Source organism: Centroberyx gerrardi, chromosome 15, assembly GCF_048128805.1.
Source record: "Centroberyx gerrardi isolate f3 chromosome 15, fCenGer3.hap1.cur.20231027, whole genome shotgun sequence".
NCBI lineage: Eukaryota > Metazoa > Chordata > Actinopteri > Beryciformes > Berycidae > Centroberyx > Centroberyx gerrardi.
Window position 1 is genome coordinate 10,622,343 of NC_136011.1, and position 25,742 is coordinate 10,648,084.

Consider the following 25,742-nt stretch of genomic DNA (forward strand, 5'->3'; position numbering starts at 1 on the left):
ATGAAGATGAATTCCTCCGCACGCTCCATTTCGTCATAGGGGTTCACACAAGCTCTGTATCAGTGGAGGCTGTGCAGATGGGACGGCTATCATCAGCGTTGTGGAATTGAGTGTGATGAAGGCAATCACAGAACACCCTGAGCTTCCGTTGGCAGAGAGAGTTCATTAAGTCCATTGAATTCCCAGTTGACAAAAACATCCGAGGCCTCAAGTCTTAGGGTAATTATTCCTAAAGCGTCAGGCAGATGTGGTTTAAGAAATCAGGAGAAACAAGAGTTACCCAGTGGTATGTGTTTTGCCTTACAGTATAGAAAAAGACAAACATTAACTCTCCTAATTAGAAAATGTGTCCTTATGATTCAATAATAATTATGTACTTACCATGCTTTCATGGGGTCACTACTACACCAGTCCAGAGAGCTCAATACGAATTGCAGTTAATGAGGTTGGGCCTCTTAACGAATGCTAGTTTTTATTTTGTATGTAGTGCTTTGGGAAATGTGGTTATAGCCTATTTTATCATCTGTTACAGCTCTTTGCAGATCTTCCATCTACATTCATCTGGGTAATATTTTGCTTAGCCTCTCTATTTTATACAAAACAGGCACATTAAACTCAATGTAAAAAAATAACAACGGCTAACAAAGACTCGTAAGTTAGGAGTTATGGAGTCTGTTAATTAGCTGTTATGTTTAGTTAGGCTCAAGTATCTGTAATTACTGAAGATCATGTGGTGCCTGAAGGATGAAAGGGTGGGAGGACAGGATGGAAAATGAATCTGTCTGTTTGTCTATCTATCTATCTATCTATCTATCTATCTATCTATCCATCTACCCTTTTATAACAGTTTTCCCATGATCTATGCAATTCCCAAAGTCTCAGTGACTGCGTTTACATGCATAGAAAATTCTGTTCTGAACCTGGTCACTCAGTTTTAGGTTTATGCATATAAACATCATAAGCTCACTCTTATTATGAGAAACCCTGTTAAGATGCCTTTCTCACTAAACAGTTTGCTGTGGCATGGAAACATCCTACTCCTTTCACTTTTGGTTTTCACCACCTGTGCAAACTCATATAGTATTATGGGTAAATTTTGATGTGAGTGGTTACCTGGTGGCTGCACATTTTCATTCTTTTTTGCCAGCGGGACACCACAGGAGGACAGGAATGTTCTGTTTATCCATAACAACAAGGATACTCAATCGCAGGGCATCAAAGTTGCACGTCAACAGCTCAACCGGAATAAGACGTTAACCAGAGTCTGGACAATAGCTGGTTACTCCCTGCATGTAAACATAACCAGTGATGCTGGGACTGAGCCCCTAATGGACGATCAGATATTATTGTGATAATAGTTACACTTGATCAGGGTAGATGTAAAAACGGCTGGTGGGACTCAGGCCATTACGTTCCAGGTTTCTCACCCTCTGCACTTCTCCATCCTCCATTTAGCATAATGACACTCAAACAATCAGTGCCCGACATTAGAATACGGAGTGTGGTATTATGCAGAGTAAGAGGGTGTTAATGTGTCATATTTGAATATCCTGATCTGTAACCGTGACATGCTCTTCGCGGCAGCAGGTAGCTGATTCAGGCAGAGAAGCCAGGCGTGACCTATATGCTTAAAGAATTACAGCAGTCAACAAAGAGGATCCTCTTGGATTCGTATTCTGATACTCTGATGTAAGCCCACACTGCGGTAACGCTGGTGAATAATAACATACTTGTGGTCGCATTTGCACAAGGTCTCCCCTTGCTGCTGTGATTTATAAGCATAGCTTCCATCTGCAAACAGGCTAGGAGGCTTCAAGCTACGGGGCAGCACCCTGGGTCCAGTGCTATTTACTCAGCCAGCCGAGACGAGGCGCTCCCCCGGCAGGATCCTGCGGTCACTGTGACCATGCCTGCTCCTCTCCCCTCTACCTTTCTGCCCATGGCTACTCCGCTGCGCCTGCAGCCTGGGAAGGTGACAGCTACAGCAGGGTAGCCGCAGTTTTGCCACAGGTCGAGCCATCTTTAATGTGTCATATCCTGCCGCTTAACAAATGACTGAGAGCTGCAGGCTATCAGGCTCTCAGAGGATTAACAGTGACTTAGTTTTATGAACACTGTCTATGCAAAACCCTGGTCACACTTTTAAGTCGATAAATCATTGTTTTAATAAGCTGTAGGTTTATTAATTTCATTACTGCATGTGAAATTTTTGTTTTTTGTAATTTTACAATTAACTACCCTCTGTGATTAATAAATTAAATGCCTCTTCATAAATAAAAAAATAAAAAAACATCCATAAAACACAGGTACAGTTTTGCCAGTATTAATCAGCGTAGCCACCAACTCAAGGTACCATTCTGTGCTGTACTTAATATACTGTGAGCTGAATAAGTGTGCAGAGATGCTGGGAGGAAAAGGTGCTCCACTTTAAAGCGATGTGATGGATTAGGGAGGAGCCCCGGCAACAGAATAATTTCCCTGGTGACCAATTTCTGAACGCTCCCTAAGCAAAGAAAATCAGCAACAAGCCAACATGTCAGGCACAGCCCCATGCCAGGGTGCAGGCGGACATGCTGACTCACTTCTAATGAGCATACAGACATAGAAATAATAACCTAAACCAGGAATCATAAGTCATGACTGTATACATAATGCCAGTTGTCCTAATTAACACTGGGCCTTATATAAGCTTCAGTATATGCTAACAACAAATGTCAAGACAGCTTCTATGGTGGCCCAACGTCGGTGGGGAAAGAAAGAGCAAAAGAAATAGGCTAGGAGTTGCTAAGCATAAAGTTAGTGTTAGTGCAGTGTGGCTGCTTTTGATGTCTGGCTGTTTTAGTTCATCCAACTGCAGCAGTCTTGGTTCACCTCAGCATGCTGTCCTGGCAAATTGGAGGATACTGGCAATCACCTATTTTGTTATCTTGTCTTCAAAAAAATGACAGCTCTATTAGATAATGAACTGTACAATAGGAACTGGCCGTCACCCCTCATCTACTCTGGATTGCAGTGAATAGGTACAGCAGTTCTCCCCATGCTCCCCTTTGCAATAGTTCACTGGATAAAAACGTCAGCTGTTAAATATAACTTCTAGTTATACTTAACAACTGATGCTTTTACGAGGGCATTCCTCAGAACAGATTGTAACAAAACGTGAAATTTATGGCATGTTGGATAATATTGAGCATCTAGGTGTTTACAGATATTGATTAGCAGTAAGATTGTTTATAATTTGTGCACACTTGAGTGCAATTCACTGCCTGCTCTGTGGTTGATTTATGGATGAAAAAGAGAGGCCTCTGCCAGCCTGTCACTCCAGGCTTGACAATTTTATGGTATTTTTACTTCCCCTTACTTTTGGCAGTAACCCCCCTTCAGCCAGTAAGTGACATCTGCATATGCCACAAAGGTGTCAGATCAGTGTCTTTACAGCGTCCCATAAAGTGATTACCTAATGCATTTCTCCCTAGAAAGATCAATAGCCTTTAATGGATCAGCCAGACAACTAATAAAAAGGGTTTTAATTGATTATGCTGACGGTGTGTCATCGCCACAGACTGCGGTGTGTTGGGGTTTAGTTACAGTTAGAGTACAACTTCAAGTTGAAGAGATTGGCATCTCAGGCTTTTAGCTGGGAGAGGATAACAAGGCCTCTGGCTCTGGATCAGTCGGCCAGCTGAGACCGGTTAGAGGCATTCACAGTGACTGTTGATCATCTTGTCCCAAGATTAGATTCATTTTATTGTTCCTCCTCAATATGACACACCATCAGATAGATTCCTGATGCTGAAATGAGTCTTAATTCCTTTTTTATTAGCGGTTGCCAAATGTAAAACTGGCTTCATGTAGAGAATAGCTGAAAGTGGCAAGATTTATACAGGTTACATGCCAAGATGCTGCTGGATTACGATACACTTGTATGAATCATGACACTTCATTTGTGCAGTTGTTTAGAGCCTTAACCTTTTTGGGATTGTCAAACACTGTCTAAACTTGACATCCAAATTGCGCACAGTGATTGTTTTTACTGATACCCAATGGTCTGCTTTGATATTTGACCATTTTGTGTCCTCAATCTCAACATGCTCCTGTATGTGCCATGGGCTGAGCTGGGCACAGGACTAAAAATGGCCATGCTTTTCCACGCTTCATCATCTGTGGTTTGTGTCAGACCCAGACAGTCATCTGGAAAGGTCAAAGCTTCGGTAAAAGATTTAAATCACCCCTCAGAAGAAAGATTCACCTTGACAGGCGGAACCTGAAAACTGGTAAATAAGAATACAGAGACTCATTCCTTTCTGCTAAAAGCAAGGACGAAAGGACCACTGCATTTCAATGTGGATGTCACAGGCTGTGATGCTTTAGAGAGAAAAATATACATTTGAAGCTATTCTTTTTAATTACTTTCTTATAAGCTATTTCTTATTTCAGTTAAAAAGAGTCCCCAGATTTGACCCCTGATTTGTGTAATTATAATACTAGCAGACATGTATTTGGTATCTTACTGTTAGATCTATTAATGAGTGTTTTAAGTCCTAAAATTAAGTGATATTGGCCCAGCTGCTAGCAACGGCACGTTTCTAAATACAACTTGACAGGGTCAGTGTGGCAAAACAAACTGTTGGGTTTAGTTTTGGCACAGTGTGATTTTGACATATGGGTGTTATTCTTTGATGAATCTCTGTAGTCTCATGTTGCTCTATATTAATCCAGTTGTGAACTGGTAGTGGAAATGTTTTTTTCATTTGTCATCTTATTATATTAATGTTGTGGCCACGCCTTTTGATGAATGCAAGAACTAAAGCACGTATTCAGCTGCTTTTGAAGACAAATGGGACCTTTGAAAAAATCCTTTCTCTTTACTGTTTATTAATATACTTAAAAAGATGAATGTGAAATGGGGAAGCTTAGAGCTAGGCCTATGTATCATAATATATTTGCTCACAGAAGTAAAGAATAATGAAACTATTTTCAGCTATAAAGCCATGCTTGAATAATATGTCTGCTGCAAAGTGCTACAAAGCAAGAACTATTACAGGGTGGTTACTTTTTATAATCTTTTTGGAAAAGACAGCCATAAATATATGTGGGCTTTCGCTCTTTGGTTTATGTTCAAGTATTTATTAAATATTTATTCTGGTTTTCTGCATGTCTTCTTCCTATATTGTGTGTGTGCATGTGTGTGTGTGTGTGTGTGTGTGTGTGTGTGTGTGTGTGTGTGTGTATTACTAACTAATATGAATTTAAGACACTAACATATTGTTACTGATTGTTAACATATCTTTAGCGACTCTACATTTAAAAATGATTGGAAAGTCACAAACTGAAGTTCATATTAGGATGTATACATTGACTTTCTGTTAGTTTAGACTTCAGTATCAAATAGATGAACCTCCAAAACTGTCAGAACCCAAAGAATCCCAATTAGATACCAGTCTCAAAATCATGTAATGCTCTTGACAGGATTCAGATAATGAGATAGAAACAAAGTTTTCCCATATGATTTTGGTGGGATCCAAACATATTTGATGTGTGGAATAGCCTGAATCCTTGTGTAAGCTCCAGAAACATCAATGGGAGGGGAGGTCAATGTGAGACTGCCAGTTTGGGCTGTAGGCTGGGGACTGGATCAATCCTCCTCATTATGATATTCATGGGCTAGAGATTATTAAGCAGCGAGCCCTACCTATAGATCCACACGGGTGTGATCCACTGTTCCCTCAGGCAAACTCTGCCTGTTATGGACATGCTCAAGTATGGCAGCCAACTAATCGGCCATCTCATTCATTAGTGCAATGGTACAGTCTCTTTAACACAGCTGTGTGAGATCCTGATAAGTCCAATGTGTGTATGAAAAAGTGAGGTTTCATATATCTGTATATATCTTGTCAAATAGTACTGCAAATAATTCCTCTTTGGGGTGGATGAGCCAAGCAGCAGAGGTACACATACGCATGTAAAAAGCAGGTCTTCTACAATGGCTTCAGTACATTATAGATGTAATGTACCACTGTATGTACCATACATTACTCTTCATCAAGTCCTCTGGCAATCACGCAACATTAACCTAAGAGTTATCCTTATTGGAATGTTTCTCTGCCTACGGTGGCTTTCACTACAGCTGGCTAAATAGGAATCATGTGTACAGTATGGTACTGTTCTACCAAGCAGGAAATGAAAGGAAAGACAGCTGACCAAAGTCCAACATCTTCAAAAAAATTGCAATATTAAAGGCGGAGGAAAAAATATTACCTCAATTACACTGTACTTGTAGTACAGTACATCTTACAAGCAGCTATCTCTTTCTTATTGAGAATGATAGAAACTGCTATTGTCTTATCCTATAGGCTTGGTCTGTGTGAACATGCTTTGACTGTTATTTCTTTGTCTCTTTGCACAGGCCTTCCCGTGTATATCCACAGGCATCTACGGTAAGATTATTCCCTATAACTATTTTGTTTCATTGACTTTCTCCATGCATTGTTTTTTTTTTTACTATTTCAGTGTATGTACGGTACTTTTTACCATAACCAACTGCACACAATACCTTTGTGTACACCTGTCCTACTGTAACAGTCTTTTCCTTTCCACCTGTGGGCTGTGGTCAGTCTCTGTATCTACACAATTATACATAAAAGAGGTGGACAAAATAATGTACATACCACATGAAAAACAACTTTGTCTTAGAAATAAGCTCTTCAACAAGGATAGACGGACACTTACCAGGATAGTTATTAAACACCACAAAACCTTGGCCTCAGAAATGACCACAGAATTGAAATCTCTGTCTCAACACAAACTGTCCATGTTCACAAAGTTGGTATTAATAGCAGCACTGTCATTTGGAAACCACTTGTATCTAACGCCACTGCACAAAGATGCATGACCTGGTGTAAGGAGCACAAAACCTGGACCCCTGAACAATACCAATGCAGCCTCGTGGGACCAGGCCTGATTTGAAGCAGGACATTTCTGGCAAAGAGCAAGCACAATCATTCATCTTTTCCTGGATAGAGGTTAAAAAAAGCCTCACTTGTTGATATAAACAGGCTTGGAAGTTTTGTTGGCAAATGATGTTAGATGCAGTGACATTGCCATAGCTTATGGGATGTAATGAATTGATGCTCCTGGGTCTTAGCCCATAACGTCACGCTAATCCTGCCAGTGAGTTTTATGAATAACCCTTCATGGCTTTTCCAAACAGTTTTGTAAGGCAGCAGTAACGTGGCCCCGTCACAGCAATCACAGCCCCAGTAAATTTATGAATAATTTCAAATTACCAAGATGCAGATTTTGTGTACCGTAATGCTGATACCATTGGGTTTTATTATAAAGGCCAATGCAGGTTGCCAACTGTTAAACATGGTAGTGGAGCTGTAATGGTGAGGGCAGCAATCTACTGGGAGTCATTAAGTCTGATGATTACTGCATGATTATATAATGGCCAAAGAATATGAGGCCATTTTACAGGACCAGGTTGCTGTGGTGCAAACACTGTTCACTCATGATGATCTTATAGTCCAAGATGTTAATGCCCTCATACACACTGCTAAACAAATTAAAAAGTAGTGTCATAAACACAAAGATTAAATCAAACACCTCCCATGGCCTCCCCAAACCCCAGATCGAAACATTGAACCTTTACGGGAAATTCTGGAGATTTCCACCGCCTTCATCACTCAAAGAACTCAAAGGCTTTCGTTTCTGAAGAATGGTCCAATATCCCACTACACATAGTTCAGTACTTGTATGACAGCAATTCAAGGAGGACTGAAGCTGCTCTGAAGGCAGAAAGTGGCCGTTCTCTATTCTATCTTTTTACTTATATTGTTCTGTGCTTCTTTTGTTTTGTCCCTGTATATTTCTGAGCTGTATGCACTGTGCTGTAGATATTTAACTTCCTTATATACCTCATTCACATGACCTCAGACATGATATTTTGTGAAGCCCTACTCCATTGAGCATTTAGGCTTTGTTCCAAATTGAGATTCAACCATTTGAAAAATGTAACACCTAGTCTAACAAAATGATTGACAGCACAAAATTCCAATGAATCATGTTACTTTTTAAAGAATAGAAGGTAATTTGAGTTGTTAGACAAACTGATAACACCTTTACAGTTCGGAATAAAGACACTGAATGATGAATTTCAGATAATGGATATTCCAAGATACTATATATCCTTTTTCAAGATGGATATCTAGCATTTTGGAATAAAAATCCCTCTGCTGTAGCGACATAAAGGCAGCTGAAATGCATGCAGGAGGGAGAGAGGGGAGCACTCTTTGCACTGTGTGCTGCTGACGAGGGCGCTGCTTATTGCTGTTCACTGTGTGCCGTGTGCTGCGTTGCCAGTGGGAGCCCGTCATACCACTCCAGCAGCCCCTCACATCAAAGGCATAGGCTGTGCAGAACCCAGCCTACTGCAGAAGGGGGGAATTAAACAGCCTGTTCAATAAATAAACAGCTTAGCGCTTCCCATAACTGCATCTCCACAGAACAATGCAGCTGATTAAGACTGAAGATCTTCACACAGCAGAGGGCAAATAGAGGAGGGACTTTCCAAGGAACTACAGTATAGTGCGGTGCTGTGCTGTTATTCTCCACGACTCCTCCCTGGAGCCCCCAGAGTCCTGCCATGTTCTGAAAGGGGCCCTGCTCTCTTGTCAGGCGTTTTGACATTTTCTGTACATTTTAGATAACCTTTAAGGTCAACTTCCATTTCAGCAATGTAAACAAAGGCTTTTTAGTGTGAAAGGCACATCTTCCCGATCTCTCTGTCTGTCTTTCTGTGTGTCTCTCCCTCTCCCTTTCTCTGTCTCGCTCTCTCTCTCTCTAAAACACACATAAATAAAGCCATGCTATTTACTTTGAAAGTAGATACACACATACACGTGCACACACATCCACACAAATACTATACTTATGTGCATGAATATATGTGCTTGACCCATTTCCAGACTTGAATTGTAGTACAAAACAAATCCCGAGCCTCCAACGTTGTGACAGAGAGGAATCAGCGACAAGTTATCCAAGGCCTTTGTGGTGGGAAAAAACAGATTTGTCAAGACAGCTAATGCTAATTGACACTCTCTCTCACGCCTCCATATTCCAGGGGACTCAGTCACCACTGACAGATGATGGCGGAGCAGGGGGTAGGGCGTAGCAGGGGTGCGCAGGGGGTACCTTCGACGCTTGGGAAGAAAAATGAGGGCTCACGCTGCGCTGACAGTCCAATCCCTCAGTCCGGCCCATTAGCCACAACCGAATTTCTGCACGGTTAGCGTGTCGGAGGTACCACCCATAAACAAACTGGCGCCCACCGTGGGCCACGAGGTCACCCGGCATGATAGAGGTTATTAAGTGTTGCTCCTGTTTGCACATCAATCACAGCCATGCGACCCGGGTTTAAACAGATTATTCCTTCCAAGGAGGAGACACCTCTCAATGTCTCACAAGATCAGTGCCAATAGTCCAACTGCTGAGACAGAGAGGTCATTTCCTCTCTTTGTGTCCCTTCCTCTCCTCTCCCCTCTCTGCATTCCTGTCTATCCCTCATACTTCTCTCACGCACACATACTCACACACAGGCAGAGACAGATGCTGAAACAAAGCCACATAAATAAGAAATCCCTTCTTACCTTGAAACGAAGCATTTCAAGATGCAATGTGGACAATTTACCAACTCATAGCAGACCTTGTGGAGACCTCATCTCTGCTGGCACTGAAAGAGCACTTTGGACCAGCCTTGTAATGAGCTGTACGGTTTAGGAGGCGTCTGCTAAGATCAATCTTGGCACAGAGCAGAGGGCCCTACTGGCACGATCCGAAGCCAAGGACAGGAACATTAAGTCTCATATTTACCTGACAGATTCAACTCTGCACATGCATTTATAACCCTATCAAGGCAATCAGAGACCCTCAATACGGCAATACCGCTGCTCCTCTCAGGACAAATATGTTCTGCTGCTCACCAGCCACCTTTGGCTCGTCTGTCTCTGTGACAGATCTGAGGATTGTTGACAGAGGGGTTTTAACAGTGACTGGTGGTTGTGGGAGATATGTGGATGTAATCCACCCAGACTCCACTGGTATGTCCGCGCTGCCATTCCACCGCAGTGTCCAGATCAAAGGTGTCAAGCAGCTAAGAGTTTTCACCCAGCCAGCATCATGCTCCGGCTCTCTCCATCCCTGCCCAGGATTAGGGGGGTGGAAGCCATTCATGGCACCTTATCTCTCCCAAATGATGGCTAGCGGCTAGCTTGCCTGCGATGCCCAGGCCTCTCCCCCTTCTCTTAAATCCTGGGGTTTACTTTAGGGAGCTTAGCCAGGCTGGGCTGGGAATTTCAAGGTACATACGGAACAACGTGCTGTATCAGTGGGTAGCAGAGTGTGTGCTCAGAGGGAGCAGGAGCTTCCTAGCCCATTTAACTCAGTCACACAGTGTGCATTGTACTCAACACTAGCCTTATTCTACCATTTTCATGGATGATAAGCCAAATGTAAAAATACTTCCCACCCACAGGACAATAGATGTAGTGCTTTGAAAAACCTGGTTGAGCATTAAACTTTTGCATATCAGACACTCCTCAGGATGTTTTTTTTTTTTTTAAAGTGAAATGTCAGGTGTTAATTTTAGCATGTAGGACAAAGCATGGCATCACCTATATGGAATGTTTCCAAGGAAGGTCATCATCCGTGGTGCCACGGAGACTGCTCTCTTTCTTTTTGCCTCTTTTTCTGCCCGTCTTCCTCACTAGCACCCTCCCATCCCTCTTTGTCTCTGTCTCCTTCTGTGGGCTGCAAAGTCGGTCATGGTCACAGCCCTGCCGTGTCCCAGTGTTGGTGTAGAGAGGAGCTGCAGGCCATTTGACACCCAGGCTTTGGCGTCTGGAGTCCTGGGGCGCTACTCTGTCCTCCACCCTGGGTCACCTCACCTCTCCTCTGGGCCCTGATGGGGTGACAACCCGCCTCTCCCTCCCTTTCCAGCTGAACACACAGCACTGCTTCCTTCATCTGGAACATTCTGTGTTGTGCTTAGTGGTCCCTTCCAGCTGTCCAAGCTGCAATCAACTAATCTACTTTGTATTATAATGCAGTTCCATGACTCCCTCTTTGCTGTCTCTTATAGCAGGGGTCTGCTTTCTTAGGGACAATAGTCAAAATGTCAACAAACACACACAGGTATGCACAGGTTGTCTGTTTCAATTCAGAAAAATATTGGATATTTTATACATTATCAATCTGAGTCTGTCTGTGACCCTGTGTGTTCATGCCTAAATTCCCTTGTCATCACTGAAATTGACTTTTCAGTGATGTTCGATACATTTTGCAGTGTAAACCATTTGCTGTGTGTGCGTCTGTGTCTTATGGTGTTCTGTGGCCAGCTGGGTTTTGGCTATCAAGATGAGGCTAGCAGCCACAATGCAGGGCAGTCATAGCAGCAATGGCTGAAAGCAATAAGAAATGAAAGAGCAATGAAGCTAAATGTGCGGCAGACAAATCCTGTTCAAAACACAGGTGAACGTTGTTTTTGTTTGGTATTTTATTGCAGATTCTCTGTATTTGCCGTTTGCGTCTTCAGTACCTCTGGTGGCTTTACAGGTGCCAGTTACCTCAGCCTCAGGCTCTATGCTGTTTCAAGGTAGACAGCTCATCAAGATGATTGACAAGTGTTGAGGCGTGAACTTGACCAACTGAGGGGGAGGAGGGAGGGACTAACAATACACTTCCTGCCTCAAGGTGAAATGTTGCACATTGTAGTTTTAAAAAGTTGAGTTAGCATGTGTTTATCAAGTAAAAGCCACATACCTTTACAGAGAAATCGTTTCAAAATTCACTAGAAATTCTAAAGCCCTAAAGTAACATGGGGCTGTGGTATCCACCTCACAATATAAGCCCACTCAGGAAAACACACAAAACTGGTGTGGTCTGCAGTATGCGTATACAGCCTACCCATATATTTGCAAACTAAGAATGGGAATGCATCATACCACAGACATGTACTCAACTTGTTGACTTCCTCCTACCTGCTGTATCAGGTGATGCAGCTACTTCTCACTCCTTTTCAGCAGAGAAAAACACCTTAGCTACACAAGTTTGTTGTGAAAGTTAGTTCTGTAAATTTAGGATGCGAGAGAGTTGCCATGCTGGCAAAAGAGAGAGCAATAGGCTTGCTTGTTCTTACAGCAAAAATCCCCCCTAAGGCAGAATGCACATCTATTATTTCTATGTTATTATTCCTACATTCTAGTTCAGTGGATATTTTTGAATATGAACCCAAAGTTAGAAATCCCAGAATCAAGACTTAGATTAGTTTGTGATGTTATCAAGACACAAAACCTGGATCCTTTTCATTCTGAACTGGATAATTGCATGTTTCACACCCAGAGTAGGTTTTTTCATTGGGTTTCTAGTTTTGAACCAGAATGTGTGACCATATCCCTTGAAAATCACCCATGTCCTATACAAGTATTCATAAAGGTAGTTTTTCATACGCTTTAAGAGAGGGGCCCCAACTCTGTCTCTTGGTTGCATCAGAGATTAGAGTCTGGACTCTCTTTTTCTAGCACTGGGCTTGTGATGTTCATGTTAACAAAGGTCTGCTATGCCCAAGATCATAGGAATAAAATATGTGAATTCTGTTTTAGATGATCTTCCCTTTGGTGTGAATTACAAGGGCGACATTGAGACATGGAGGAAAATGTACCTTTCTTTTTAGAGGACATTACACCAAATCATCATTCTTATACAAAATGATTCAGCATTTTCATTGATGTTTAAAATTAATCGGAGGGTTGAGATGATTGGAGGGCACTAACTGAAGAGGCCTGTCTTGCAGTCTTCTCAGGTCACATTCAGAGATTATCTAACTTCATGCTCCCTTCCTCCCAATTCAGTGTGGTCACTGAACCCATAAGCACTATTGCAGTCGGCATCATTGGATGTACTATGCAAATGTTATGTAAGCTTTGTACCACTGCGACCCTCAGTTCACATGGCACGTGGCATGGTCTCTCTCTCGCTCTCTCTCTCTCTCTCTCTCTCTCTCTCTCTCTCTCTCTCTCTCTCTCCGGATGCTGTGCTCTGGTGATGAAGTAGGGGAGCCTTCAGCAGAAATAACACTGCACCACCTGAGTCCTCATCAGCGGCGCTGCGCTGCACATATCCCATCAGTGCGCCTCACTAAGACAAATCTCCCTGAGCCGGCCATATTCCCAGCATAGGAGAGAGCCGAGCCAAGCAGTGCAGGGGCCCTGGAGGGCCCGCCATCACTGCGCCTGACGCCAGCCCTCCACCTCCTGACAGATTAGCTTTCACTGAACCCTCCACACAGCAAATGGAGCAAAAGAGAATGAGAAGGAGGTGTTGAGGGGGAGAAGATGTAGAAGTAAAACACTGAACTCTTTCTTTTTGTGCGTACTGGGGCATAAAAAAAACGAGAGTCTGCTCAGTCAATTCTTTTTTGAACATCATTTTTTTGAGCATGTGTAAGTGGGTGGTGTCACCTGTACTACCAAGTGCTATGACTCCCCTGGCTAAGAGAGGTGACGATGGAGGGATTTTATTGTGTCTGTTTTCCAGCACATGAACATGCTTGGCCAGGCTGGAAGGGGAAGAGAGAGGAAAAGACAGGAGAGGTGAAGGGAGGTAAAGGTAGGGGGATGTTGTGAAGGAGACAAATGATGAGAGAGAGCTGTCGATGCACTCGAACTGCTGCTGTTGACCTTGGGCCGCTCATGTTGCTGTCTAGCAGAGCTCTCCTGGCAGGCTGCCCCCAGCTGCACTGACCCCTTTCTCTAGCTCTCCATCGAACTCTGTCTTCTGTCTCTTCTTCCCTCTGTTTGTTTAACTCTGTCATTCTACTTTCCAGCTCTCTTTCACCTCTTCCTCTGGCTCACCTCTTTTCACTTCTCTCTTTCTCTCTCTCTCTCTCTTTCAGCTCCGTTATGATTAATAGGTATAGCGCTCAAATCAATAGTGCATTTGTAGAAACTGCACACTAAATAGATTAAATGTGCTCAATGCCATCCGCCCGCTACTTTCAGTCAGAACAGTCCTATTATTTATGATTAAGACCTGTTTATTGGCTGGAATTTAATGTCTCTCTAACCCGCCTCTCTTCATCTCTCGCTTAAGGTGGCACAGAGGGAGCACATAGGCGGGCCCTCGCCTCCTATACTTATTTGCTTATTTATTTTACGTGTTTATTTGCTTACTTCTCTGACACCTCTCCCGTTGTGTGTGCTCTTCCCAAACAGCTGTTCCCATCCCCGTGGATATAAATCTCTCAGCTTTCTCCTCTTTTCACACATCTGTTTGCTTATGTTACGCGACGTGTGAGTCGAGAGCGTCGGTACACACCTGCGTATGTGTGAAAAACGGATTTTCAAAAAAGGAAACATCACCAGACAAAGTGATATCATTGAAAAGGTTAACTCGTGTTCAGGAGACGGAGCGGGATCGGGTGACCCGCAAACTCATTCGGCATGCCAGATCAGACTCGGAGCGAGCGGGCGGGGCAGCTTGTGAAGGGCAGTAGCTGTGAGTCTGCACAGGCTAACCCAACAGAGCCATAGGAGCAGACTGGCTGTCACGCGGGCCGGTATGCAGCTCACATCCCTCTCCACCCAGGGCGCGGAGCAGAGCTCAGCGAGGGCTCAGCAGCACTTCAGCCGCTCTCTCCACTCCTCAGCGGAACTCAGCCACTGCTGTCAGAGTCGGAGAGAGGGAGGAGGAGAAAGGGGGAGGAGGAGAAAAATAGAAAGAGGGAGAAGGAGAGAGACGTCAGCTGTAGACAGACGGGCGGTGGTGGTGGGGATAAAGCTACATCTATCTAGACTGTCAAGGCCCTCGATTTGGGATATTCAGAAAACGCTGTCTATTAAGAGCCTTTGACAGCAGGTGACTTGAGTGTAAGGTGGAAGAAATGAGGAATTGTAAGCCTAGATCTTTCTGGCTTTTCATTTTTCTTTACATCCGACTGGAAGGGTAGAGGTCGTTGCAGTACTTGTAAGCTTGTTTCATAGGTCATAGAATGTTATACTCATGGCAGTGACCCAGGAAGAGGGAAATGTTTGAGAATGTGACCCATGTAATAGGCAAGGGGTTGCAACTGTAGGCACGGCCCTTGTATTGGTAGATGTGGGCTGAAATTGAGGTCTCGACCCCTGTCATTAGAAGAAGACATATTGTCAGTGTCTGTTCCAACCTGCGGTCTCTTATGGAGCTCACAGGTTACAATATGGAATCATACAACAGCTGCAGAGTGGCTAGTTTGAATCCTGAACCAGGTCACTCAGGAGTGGAAAAAGGAACAGGGATGTTTTTTTTGCTTCTGGTCTTAACCTTCCAAAGGCCATATTAACATTATGCCTGCAAGGCACCCTCAAACTAGCTCTAGGGCTGCTGCGTAGGCTGACAAGTAAAATGCTTTTGTCAAGTTTCGCAAGAGGCACAGAAGACCAGACTCAACTGTAATTGCCTCGAAATGAAGGCCACTGAAATGGTACTCTGTGATGGAGTAGCAGATTGTCAGCGGTTTTGGTAATGGCAGATATAGTCTAGTTGTAGCGAGGCTGGCTCGAGGGCTTTTATAGTCAATAGCTGACTATAAGTGTTGGGTCTTGTGAAGTTCTCTACAGTGGCAGCAAATGATCTTGAGATCAGCATCCAGCAGAGTCTTCCCTTGGCTGACCTTATTAAAAATTAATCTACTCACAATCTGTGTGTTTCCGATCGATGCGTTGTGTTAACACAGTGGTTGGGTTCCTGAGCTGGCACCGCTGCTGTGATTAATACGGCAGTTCGCCACATTGCTCCTTACCCACGCTGGTCAATACGTCAGTACATGTTCACTCTGGTGGGGTGTGGGTACTGAGAGGGGCAGTGTGAATGATCGCACAGCTAAGTGTAAATGGATGTGTAAGTCTCACCACAATGACAAAATGAATGTGCTATCAATTACACCTGAGGTGGTAATGAGTGCAGGTCTGATTATAGACATGGTAGAGCTCACATCTACTCTTTCACCTCCCAAACTGTGTGTATGCACGAGTTTGTGTATTTGATGTAATCTGCCCTGTAAGAAATTTCACCGTCTCTGTGCATCTGGCAACACATCTACAGCAGTTTATCCAACAGCTGGTCCCATCAATGAGAGATAGGCAGCTTGTGCTGTTTTCTATTGATTTAGGAGAAATGCTGTTACTTGTGATATCAGTTTGTCTGTCTGTCCCCCTGTCTGTTTATGTCTGCCTCTGTATCTGCATGTTGGATACAACTAGTATTGACACTGCTTCTCTCTCTCCTAGGCTTTCCCAATGAGCCTGCAGCTGAAATCGCTCTGAACACAGTGAAGAGCTGGATCGAAGAGAACCCTGATAAGGTAGGATATGCCAGGCTAATATATACTAAAAACAAATAGCTGTCAACTTGAAATGATTTTCCATTTGTGGAGACATCATCTATCCTTTTCTTTCGTTGAATTGCTTTGAGTGGAGATGATTGGACTGCCACAGAAACACTAATTGTCATGCGTTTCTGTATCAGACAGACATCTTATCCACCTGCCTCGCTTGATCAACCATTTGGTTTGTGGTCTGCATGCATATCAAATTAAAAGCCAGTCCGAGACTAATCAGGCCTTAAATGGTCTGTTGACTTTTTAATAGGTCTATGCTGGGGAGAGCACTTCATGCTACTAAATCCAGAAGAAAATAAATACATCAGATGGAATAATCTAAAATTGGTTTTTGAATTAGATACATTATAATTATGCTTTCCAAGGACTGAAGGCCCAAATAGTCTGGAAATACCCAGTCATTCATGCTTGCTGATCCATTCTGCCATCAGAGTTTATTTGGTGGAAAACATACATAAACACAGTTATTTTAACTGAAAGGCATGGCAAATTGCATTATGTGACAAAGCGAAATAGGCGATCATCTTCAATTTTAGTTATTAGGTGAGGAGCAAAATAGAATCATCATTTGAAATGATCCTCACAAAAGCACATAATATGTCAAATCTCCCCTCCAGGAAAGCCAAATGGATGTAGACATTTTCGATTCAAAGCCACTTTCGTTGTACACACTGAAGATTGAGCTGCTGTAGCGTGATCTTCGGCACAGTCTCAACAGACAACCCAACATGACTACCTTATTACAGCGGGACAGAGAAAAACATACAATTCTCAACTAGTTTAGACTGCCTTCTATCGGGCGTCAATGTCAGGTTAGCTCTGATGCTCACATATTGCCCTGAAGACAGTGCTGTAATGATTTGTGCTGCACCTAGTGTGTCAATTCTGTATTGTGTCACTGTCTTGTAATGTGTCAGTACTAATTAACCAGGTCAAATTCCATCTGAACCTGTTGTAATTGGCGAATTAATACGATTCTGGTCCTAATACTGACAGTTTTGAGGTAGTTACATGAGGCTTGTACAGCAGCATCGCTACTATACAGTATGTTTGACATGAATCAAAATGAGTAAGTTAATTATTCATGACCCCAATATATATATTTTCTATTAATTTATCATGAAAGAATTCCATCCTATTGTAAGGAAGCTGTTTCAAGCTGGACTGAACATCTATCAGTTTGCCAGTGAGTGATGATAACCTTCGGGGGTCATCTCTGTTTACTGCAGCACTGTTTATATCTGTCACTGTGGATTGAGGTGCTTTATAAAGCTCCCAACTTGATGTGCTACAACATCCCTCAGCTGGTATTATGGATGTTGTGAAGGGGCAACCAAATGCTATTGAGCTGCTGGATTACTTTGCTGTTGATGTGTTATGGTTGTGGCACTTGTCCTTTGCCTGGTGATTGCTGTAACATGTACTAAGGGAATCCATCAGCACTCCAGCGTTAAGAGGGTTTTATATAGCTTATTGCTGACTGTAAATAATGTGCTAATGTGCAAAGCTGACTTTTGTGGTTGTGTTGTTCCAGTGCCAGGATTGCTACTTGCTATATGGAGGCTGCGCTGTCGCACAGAAGAGACAATTTTGTGATTTATTGACTGATAGCTATCTCTGATTTGGTTAGATCAAGTGGAGAATAATTCCTGCAGAGGAGTAGAAGTCTATGGAGGCTTCCCTGAATACTATTTGGCAAAGCTCCGCAAGCGCAAGCAGTGGATCCTAAACTCTAACTAGACCAAGAGTGAGTAAGCTTTTAGGAAGATCAGAGAGAATCAAGTGATACATTTTACCCAGAAGCACAGTAGTATTTCCCTTAGATTAGAAAGTCCTCTATTCAAAGCACAGAACAACATGCACTTGAACAGGAGGTCTCTCTAATTTACAGTCCATTCCAGCCAGTTTTTGAAAAGGGTGTGTGATGAAAAATAGATCTTGCCATAACTAATTTTTTTGCTATCAGAGAGGAATAGTGAATTCAGGCGGAATTCAAAAAAATGTCTGATAGCATTTCATAACGTGTGTTATGAAAGCAGCTTTGCGATGTCTTCCCTATTAGCTGGATTAGCACTGGCTTGTGCATTAAATGTTGAGATGTATGCCTCCCTGCTTTGTCTGGTATGTTTATAACTACAATTTATCACTGTTAGCATTTGCTCAATATGACACACCCAGGATCAACATGATTGATAGCTGACACATAACCTTGTCAGGCTCTGCTTGTGAATTTGGTGAAATTGCTCTCTGCAGGTTCTGGTCTCATAGTGAGCTCAGAGTCTAGGAAGATGCTCTGAATATGTGGCCCAGCTTTGTATGTACAGGATTGTACGAGCTGTTGTATATGAACCACTCTATTTACTTTTATTCATTTTCCTTTCAAGGGCAATCACAAAGAGATATGTTGTATGATATACCATCAAAAGGCTTGCTAAAAGTTCAGCGTTGCGACAATAGTTCATATCATAGATTACACAATACACATGGCCCATGCAGACTCCAAAGAAAGAGAGAGAATGAGAGGTTTGAAGCCCAGTTTATCATGCAACGGACAATAGGACTAGATTGCTCTTCTCACTCACCTCCGGCTCTGTACAATCGGCCCTGAGGAGCCAGTGTTGTGGGCGTCCGCAGAGACGAGTCATTTCAGGGCCATGATAAGGGCTCTGCTTTGGGGAAGATACTGTTCTATTGTGGCTGGATCTCAGTACAATGGCCTGGCCCAGGATCTAACACACTGGGGTGCCAGAGTACCAACCACAGCGCTTTTTTTTAATTTTTTGCTCCCACTCTAACACGATAGCATTGTCTGTGTATGTGCGGATGTGCATATGTTTGTGTGTGTGTGTGTGTGTGTACGCATGTTCACGTGTGCATGTCTCTGTTATCCAGTTGAGATAGTAGTGAATCTGGCAGGTTCTAGTTACACACACTGCAATTCGATTTAGACTCTAATTGCCCACAGATTGAAGTGTGCACACACAAGAGGGTCTGAGGACACTGTTGAGAGAGCTACTGTAATAACAGAGGAGTTTGTGGGTGTGTGTGTGTGTGTGTGTGGGTGTGCAAGACAGAGAGAGAGACAGATAGAAAAAAAAAAAAAAACGAGGACAGCGAGTGATTGATTAGCAGTGAGTTTATCTTCTGGACCAGCACACTGTAGCCCTGATGCACTCACTGAACACACAAAGGGCCCCGACGCCAGCATGAAATTCACTCTGAAAAGCACCTAGAGTTCCATTGTGGGAGAATAAACAGCCTTGCTGTGGTCAGGGAGAGCAGATCCTTTAATCTAGAGAGACTTGAGTGTAGCAATGATCCTTCAGATCACAATGGATGAAAGAATATGGGAGGGCAGCCTCTGTTTCCCTGTGTCCTCCACACGAATAAATGAAATAGAATATGTGGGTATGTGTAAACAACAGACCAGAAGGCTCTAATCTGCTCAAAAATGCATAAGGGGTAGCAGACACAGAGGCAGTGACAACCCAGCACCGCCAGTACTCCATATGGTATCAGAGCACTTTCCTCCTGCTCGCTGCACACTCTCCCTTCCACTCATCTGGCTTTGGTTTATTTCTCATTTTCAGATCTAATTTGGTTTAATTCAGGCTTACATAGGTTTAATCTGCAGATGAAAAATGTGGTGTGACACTTTATTTGGCTGCCACGGATGGGCGCTGGACGGCCAAGCTTTTTAATGAAGCGTTTCGAAGGCCCAGCAGCCCGGCATCACTGACACAGCCTGAACACTTGAGACAGATTGGGAGTCTGTAATAAGCTCCGCTGCACTGCGCCGCTCAGGACAAAATTGATGTGTAGAGATTTCACCTTTCAACATCACTCTGGGTTGGGCTTTGGTATTAAGCACTCCACTGTGCCAATGACTCTCCCAAAACAGGTGTTTACATCCTTTTTTCTGTTGTGTGAATTATCTATTTACGTTCGTAGCATTTGTCAGTTAGGACACCCTGATAATAAATCCCATCTCAAGCCAGGGGCTGGAGAATCACAGTCAATCGTGACAAATGTCAAGTGACTAATAGAAATAAATATGTGCTTTGTATGATTGTGTTTTTCTGTGTGACTGGATATCAGTTGCGGAGGCTGTCTGGGTTTTGGCAGACGGAGCTATAACGTGACAGCAGAGAGGCTTTCATTGTCGTTTGGCTGAATAAGATGGATGGTTGATGCTATCATGGCTATATTGTGCGCTTCACCTTTAGAGAATGTGAATTAGATTTTCTATATTGTGACAGGCTTTATCCCGCAAGCGTGCTTAACACACAGTAAGCCACATATGTGCTTCCTTTATCACCTATACATAGCGGTCGAAATCACTGTGAATTGTCCTTGTAGAACACACAGAAAAGTGCTGCATTGCCTCTGCGTGGTGTTTTTTCAGCGTCTAGTATCCAGTGAGAAGACTCTGCCAAGTCCTGCATCTGTAGCCGAAAAAACACACAGATTTTGCTCCGCGCATGCCTCGTGGATGCTGATGTGCCGCTGATGGTTTGGGCAACTGGCATGGTGTTCAAAGCCCACACTGGTCTTTTGAAGTCAGTGTCTCGCCCCTTTGAATCGTTTGCTGTGACGGAGAGCATCAGGGAGATATTGGCCTGATCTGCAGCTAAGAGCATGACTAAACACTCAGCTGCACATCCACACACTGTACTGTCTCGTGTGGATGGAGACGCAGGCTTTGACCTGAGACCCGAGAGAGCTATGTGCTCTCTACACCCGCTGTCAAACACCTACAGACCTGGCTTCAGGAATGCCTGATGCTGACATGCAGCTGGAGAGAGTCTTTGTGAATGCCTTATTAGTTTTCTCTGTCAGATAATTACTTTTCTGGCACCAATGCTAATGCATGCCATGTAGTCTAACACATTAGTGGCAGCCATTTGGCCCAAGGCAGTAGAATCAGGATTTTATGGCTTTTATGATCTGAGGATTTTATTATCTGGCTCCACTCTGGATAATATGATGTGTGCTCTTTGATTCCCCTGACCTCAGGTTGGTGTAGTTAAACACTACTAGTTTCAATGTTTAAATAGATTTAAGATATGGATCCCAATTCTGAATCGACACCACTGAAAGTTATTTCTTCATTTAAATGTTGTTTCACTCTTTGCACTTTCTGTAATCTGCAGAGAGAAAAAGCAGTTTTGATTAAGCGCTACTGCTGTCAAAGATAAAGAAAAGTTTATCATGGGCAGCAAACGCTACAGTATTTTCAGCATTTATCTGAATGGTTTGATTGAACCCTTGCCTTCAGAGAGAAATCCTCTCTCTGCATGAGTGGGGATTAAGCATATCGTCCCTCTGTCATGTCCAAAGACCAAGGTGTTGCTTTAGTCCTGGTAATTGCAGAATGATCACCCGATTCTCTGATGTAAGGTGACTTTGAATTTTCTGTTGTGAATGGGATGACTATAGAATGATTTGTTACATCCCCACTCACAGTGAAAAGAATAAAAAAAAACTCTGCTCATAGGACTGATTGCATCTCTCTCTCAGAGAGAGGTGAATAATTGAAAAGCTGTTAGTGATAACAAGTTACAGCACTCTTCCTAATACTGAAATTACACAGTTTCTTTTTTGTAAATATGTATTTTTCTTTTAAGAGTAAAGCTTTAAATCGAATTGTTATGGCTGTTACTGAGGATTAGAGAGCCTATTAACAAGTACCAAACACCATATGAAATATCAGAGGTATGCAGATTTTGTCTTTATGGATAATACAGATTGCTGGTGCCTGCTTGAGACTATCTTAAAATGTTTTGGTGGGGAGAAAGACTTTGATGTTGGGATGCCGGGGACTGAAGTGTCCCATATCCAGGTGCTCTTGCAGACATGCACACAGCCCACCAATAGACACAGCCCACCACACATTAACACATGGACACTGAGATATGATGGCCTCCGAGTTCAGCTCTCTCTGTTCATGCAGATACTGTAGTCCCACCTCCATGGCTACTGTGTTGGAACAAGCTATCTTAATGACATGCTAATTGATTTAGTGTAGCACAGATAGTGGTAGGCTGGCGCAGCATGATAAAGCCGGAGTGGGTCGAGCTATTGGTTCAGAAGAGGACAGGGGGCTCATCAAACCCCGGCTAGCTCATTCACTCTATTTGAACACAATTTTACACTGCAATGCCCCACACTGAAGCATGGAGACCTTTACTGTAGAGGTGTATGTGTGTGCGCGCGTGCAAGCATGTGTAGCTGCATACAAGTGTGTGTGCGGTGTATGCTTATGTAAGTGTATGACCCAGTAAGCTCGTTTTAGGACTACAGCATCAGGTCAGACAAAACAACAAACAACCGGCCGTGTTGTCACCAGAACATTCATCACAGCTATTAATTATGTACTCTATCTGTGGCCTGCAGAAACAGATATGGGATGAAAAACATAATGACCACTCCACTATCCTCTCACTCACTCAGGCTGATATTAAGCCATAAAGCTTGGGACACAAACATAACCTTGGTTTGCATCTCCACTGTAATGAGCTGCTTATTGATGGGTACAGCAAAAGTAAAACTTATGCAGTAGTTTGGGAACTGAATATATAAAGTAATAGGGTTAGCGCTCTTATGCAATGCATTGGCAAGTGCAGTCATATGCAGTATGTTGACGACCATGGCCAGGTCCTGCTGTTGATTTTAGGTGATTCTACATAGCAGCAGGGGGTGCTTGAGGCCAAGGGTACTGCAGGTCAGGATGCTTCTGTCCTTCACCCTTGTCCAGTTAAGAATAGCCTTATAATCAGAGCTTTGTCTCTGTGACCCTGTTAGTGTAACGAATCCTCTCTTGGTGGTACCACTGGATTCTGGATTGATATTCTCTGCAGTGATGGGAACAAGAACACTGAAAAGTAGGCTGCATATCATAGTGCATATTACATTTCATCATGGGTCACTGCATTCTGCAAGTCTGAATGTAATGTGAGTGTGTCTATAATGCATCAGAAGCCAGCAGGGCCAGCACTTAAAAAGCAGACTATGTGTAGGCTCCAGCACTTACCCCGCATTCACAATGTGAGCAACACGATCAACAAGTCACCGGAAGTCCATTAATTTCTGAGTGACCAGGGAAACCCGGCTCAACAAGGCTCAACAAGGCTCAACAAGCTTGTCGGCTGAGAAAACTTGGCCACAGTTTAACTTTTCGCGGTCATTGGCTGTCAATAGCCAGATTTCCACAGTTCCTTGTTTCCCTACCGATGTGATATTGTTTCCCAGGTTCCCAGTTCTCTACAACTTTTATTTGCAAGACAGTAATAAAAGTCTCAAAAACAATGCTTGGAGAATGGTTGCATCCTTGCTTGGGGTCGATCCTAAGCTCTGAAGTAATGTTATTGTTGTAATTCAAGTAATTCAAGTCTATTTTTGATTGATTCCAACTAATTAGCTATGTTAACTCATCAAATGTAATGTTATGACAGTGGCAAAAAATATAGAATTGATTTACTATATTTGCCTAAAATTTTAAACTGCACGAGACCACAACATAGCAATCAGAGCCTCTCACACCGCCCACGATCTGTCACAATAGACTGAACCATCAGCCAGGTTGCTTGCAGTGTGAATGCAGGTTTCGAGCTGCACTGTGTCTGTTGCTGTATGAGGAGCACATATAGGCAGGACTTCCCTGGGCTGCTAATGCTGTAGGGTTGAGGTTGGGTTCAGGGAGGAGGGGAGGAGACCACCGCAGTGATTCCTGTAGCTGCAGCTGTGTGATTGCACAGTCTCTGGCATGTGATTAGGGGGAATGGGCCGTATCTCTCACCATCTCAAAGGGGGATCAAATCAGCCTCAAAGCCTGGCTGCAGGCGATGGTGCATTTGAAAGTCAATGTTTTATTTCTAAGCATAAATTACTTGATCAGGGCACTTTTTCGCCCAAGGTTGTATCCATAAGTAAGGTTTGTAGCGGTTAGAGGGGGCGAAACAGGGTCTGATGTTTGCCTGTGTCTCATCGTGCACGTCCTCATCAAGTCAATAGGCTTTATTTCCATGGGATTCCATGGCTTTTAATTAGGATTAAATTGGCCACACGGAAACAGCACTGGAACCATCTGTTGTCCTCTGTGACACTTAATGTCCCTCACAAATTCCACCCTTAAAGGACAATTCCAGCGTGATTCAGTTTATGCTCTTTTCCTGCATCCCTGTACTGTTTTACATCACTGTAGATTGTTTCCCAGTGCTTCTGTTACGTTATGAGATGTTTGCTATTTTTCCCTCATCTTAGTTGTTTTCCAAAGTAAATATTTTGAAGTAAACCCAGTCTAAATATTACAAAGTACTCCCACTAAATACACAATTTTAAGCCGGGGTTGTGTAAAATGAAGCTTTATTTTCCATTTAATTTCACGGACTATAGCTGGCTTCCGCCAGCTATAGCCTCTTGCTCCGGTTTGTCTGTTAGCTTGAATGGGCTGTGACTGACGCAGAGAACATTAGGTATTGGTTGAAAGTTTTGTTTTGGAGAGGATAATGCGGAAATCACAGATGCAGAAAGCGGAAGTAAGGCACCCTCTCCTGTCTCATCTCTTGTGGTGTTCCCAAATGTGAATTTAATATGAAGTGGGAACTTCTTTCAAAATGTAAAAGTTTATAGCCTGATATTAGCGTTCTGATGCAACTTTGCAAAACGCGATTGTTGGCTTCTCATTCACAGTGAAGGATTACCTTTACAGACTGAATTAGAAGTGTGCGGACTTGTTTTCTATGCCGTTTGGAATTGAATGGGAGTGAATGAGCCTGAGAGGTATGGCAAAACTGATTTCAAAATATCTTTAATTGTGGCGCATGCATGTCAAAACTGTCACAATTAACATTACAGGGATGGAAAATGTACAAAATGAGCAAAAATTCAAATCATGCTGAAATTATCCTTTAAATCTAGATTTAAGTGTATCATTTGGTGTTGAATTTGACTATAGTCCAAATACAAACTAGACATTATTCTACTAGAAGCTGTTCAAGATGAGATCATGATGTTCATATTTCCAGTGATGTTCAATTGATCCGGCGGACTACAAAAGGGAATAAACGCTCTTCAAAGTTGTGGTAAAGGTTGAAGCTGTGGTTCAGTTTGAAGCATGCTGAGTTCTAAAGAGCTAATCCCCCATGCAGTGGGTCTTTTCTAAGACCTGGGAGTGCTTTATGTTGAGCAGCAGAAAGATAAATGTGTAAAGCTCTGGGCCTGTGCACGTCATTACCAGGTGTGATCACGGCCAGATCTGAGCAGGCCCACCTCCCGCAGCCAGCGCCTCCCCGCTCCTCTGTCTCCCAAGCCTTTA

At 43.1% G+C, this 25,742-nt stretch overlaps 1 protein-coding gene across 2 annotated transcripts in view; it reads left to right on the forward strand.

The window, feature by feature from the left end:
- The window catches only part of macrod2 (mono-ADP ribosylhydrolase 2), a 399,869-nt gene that overhangs the window by 300,096 nt on the left and 74,031 nt on the right, over positions 1-25,742 (forward strand). For both annotated transcript variants that reach the window (XM_071897955.2, XM_071897956.2), the window contains exons 7-8: positions 6,404-6,434; positions 16,317-16,390. In XM_071897955.2, coding sequence (XP_071754056.1) covers positions 6,404-6,434; positions 16,317-16,390 — 105 coding nt within the window. The remainder of the gene's footprint in view (positions 1-6,403; positions 6,435-16,316; positions 16,391-25,742) is intronic.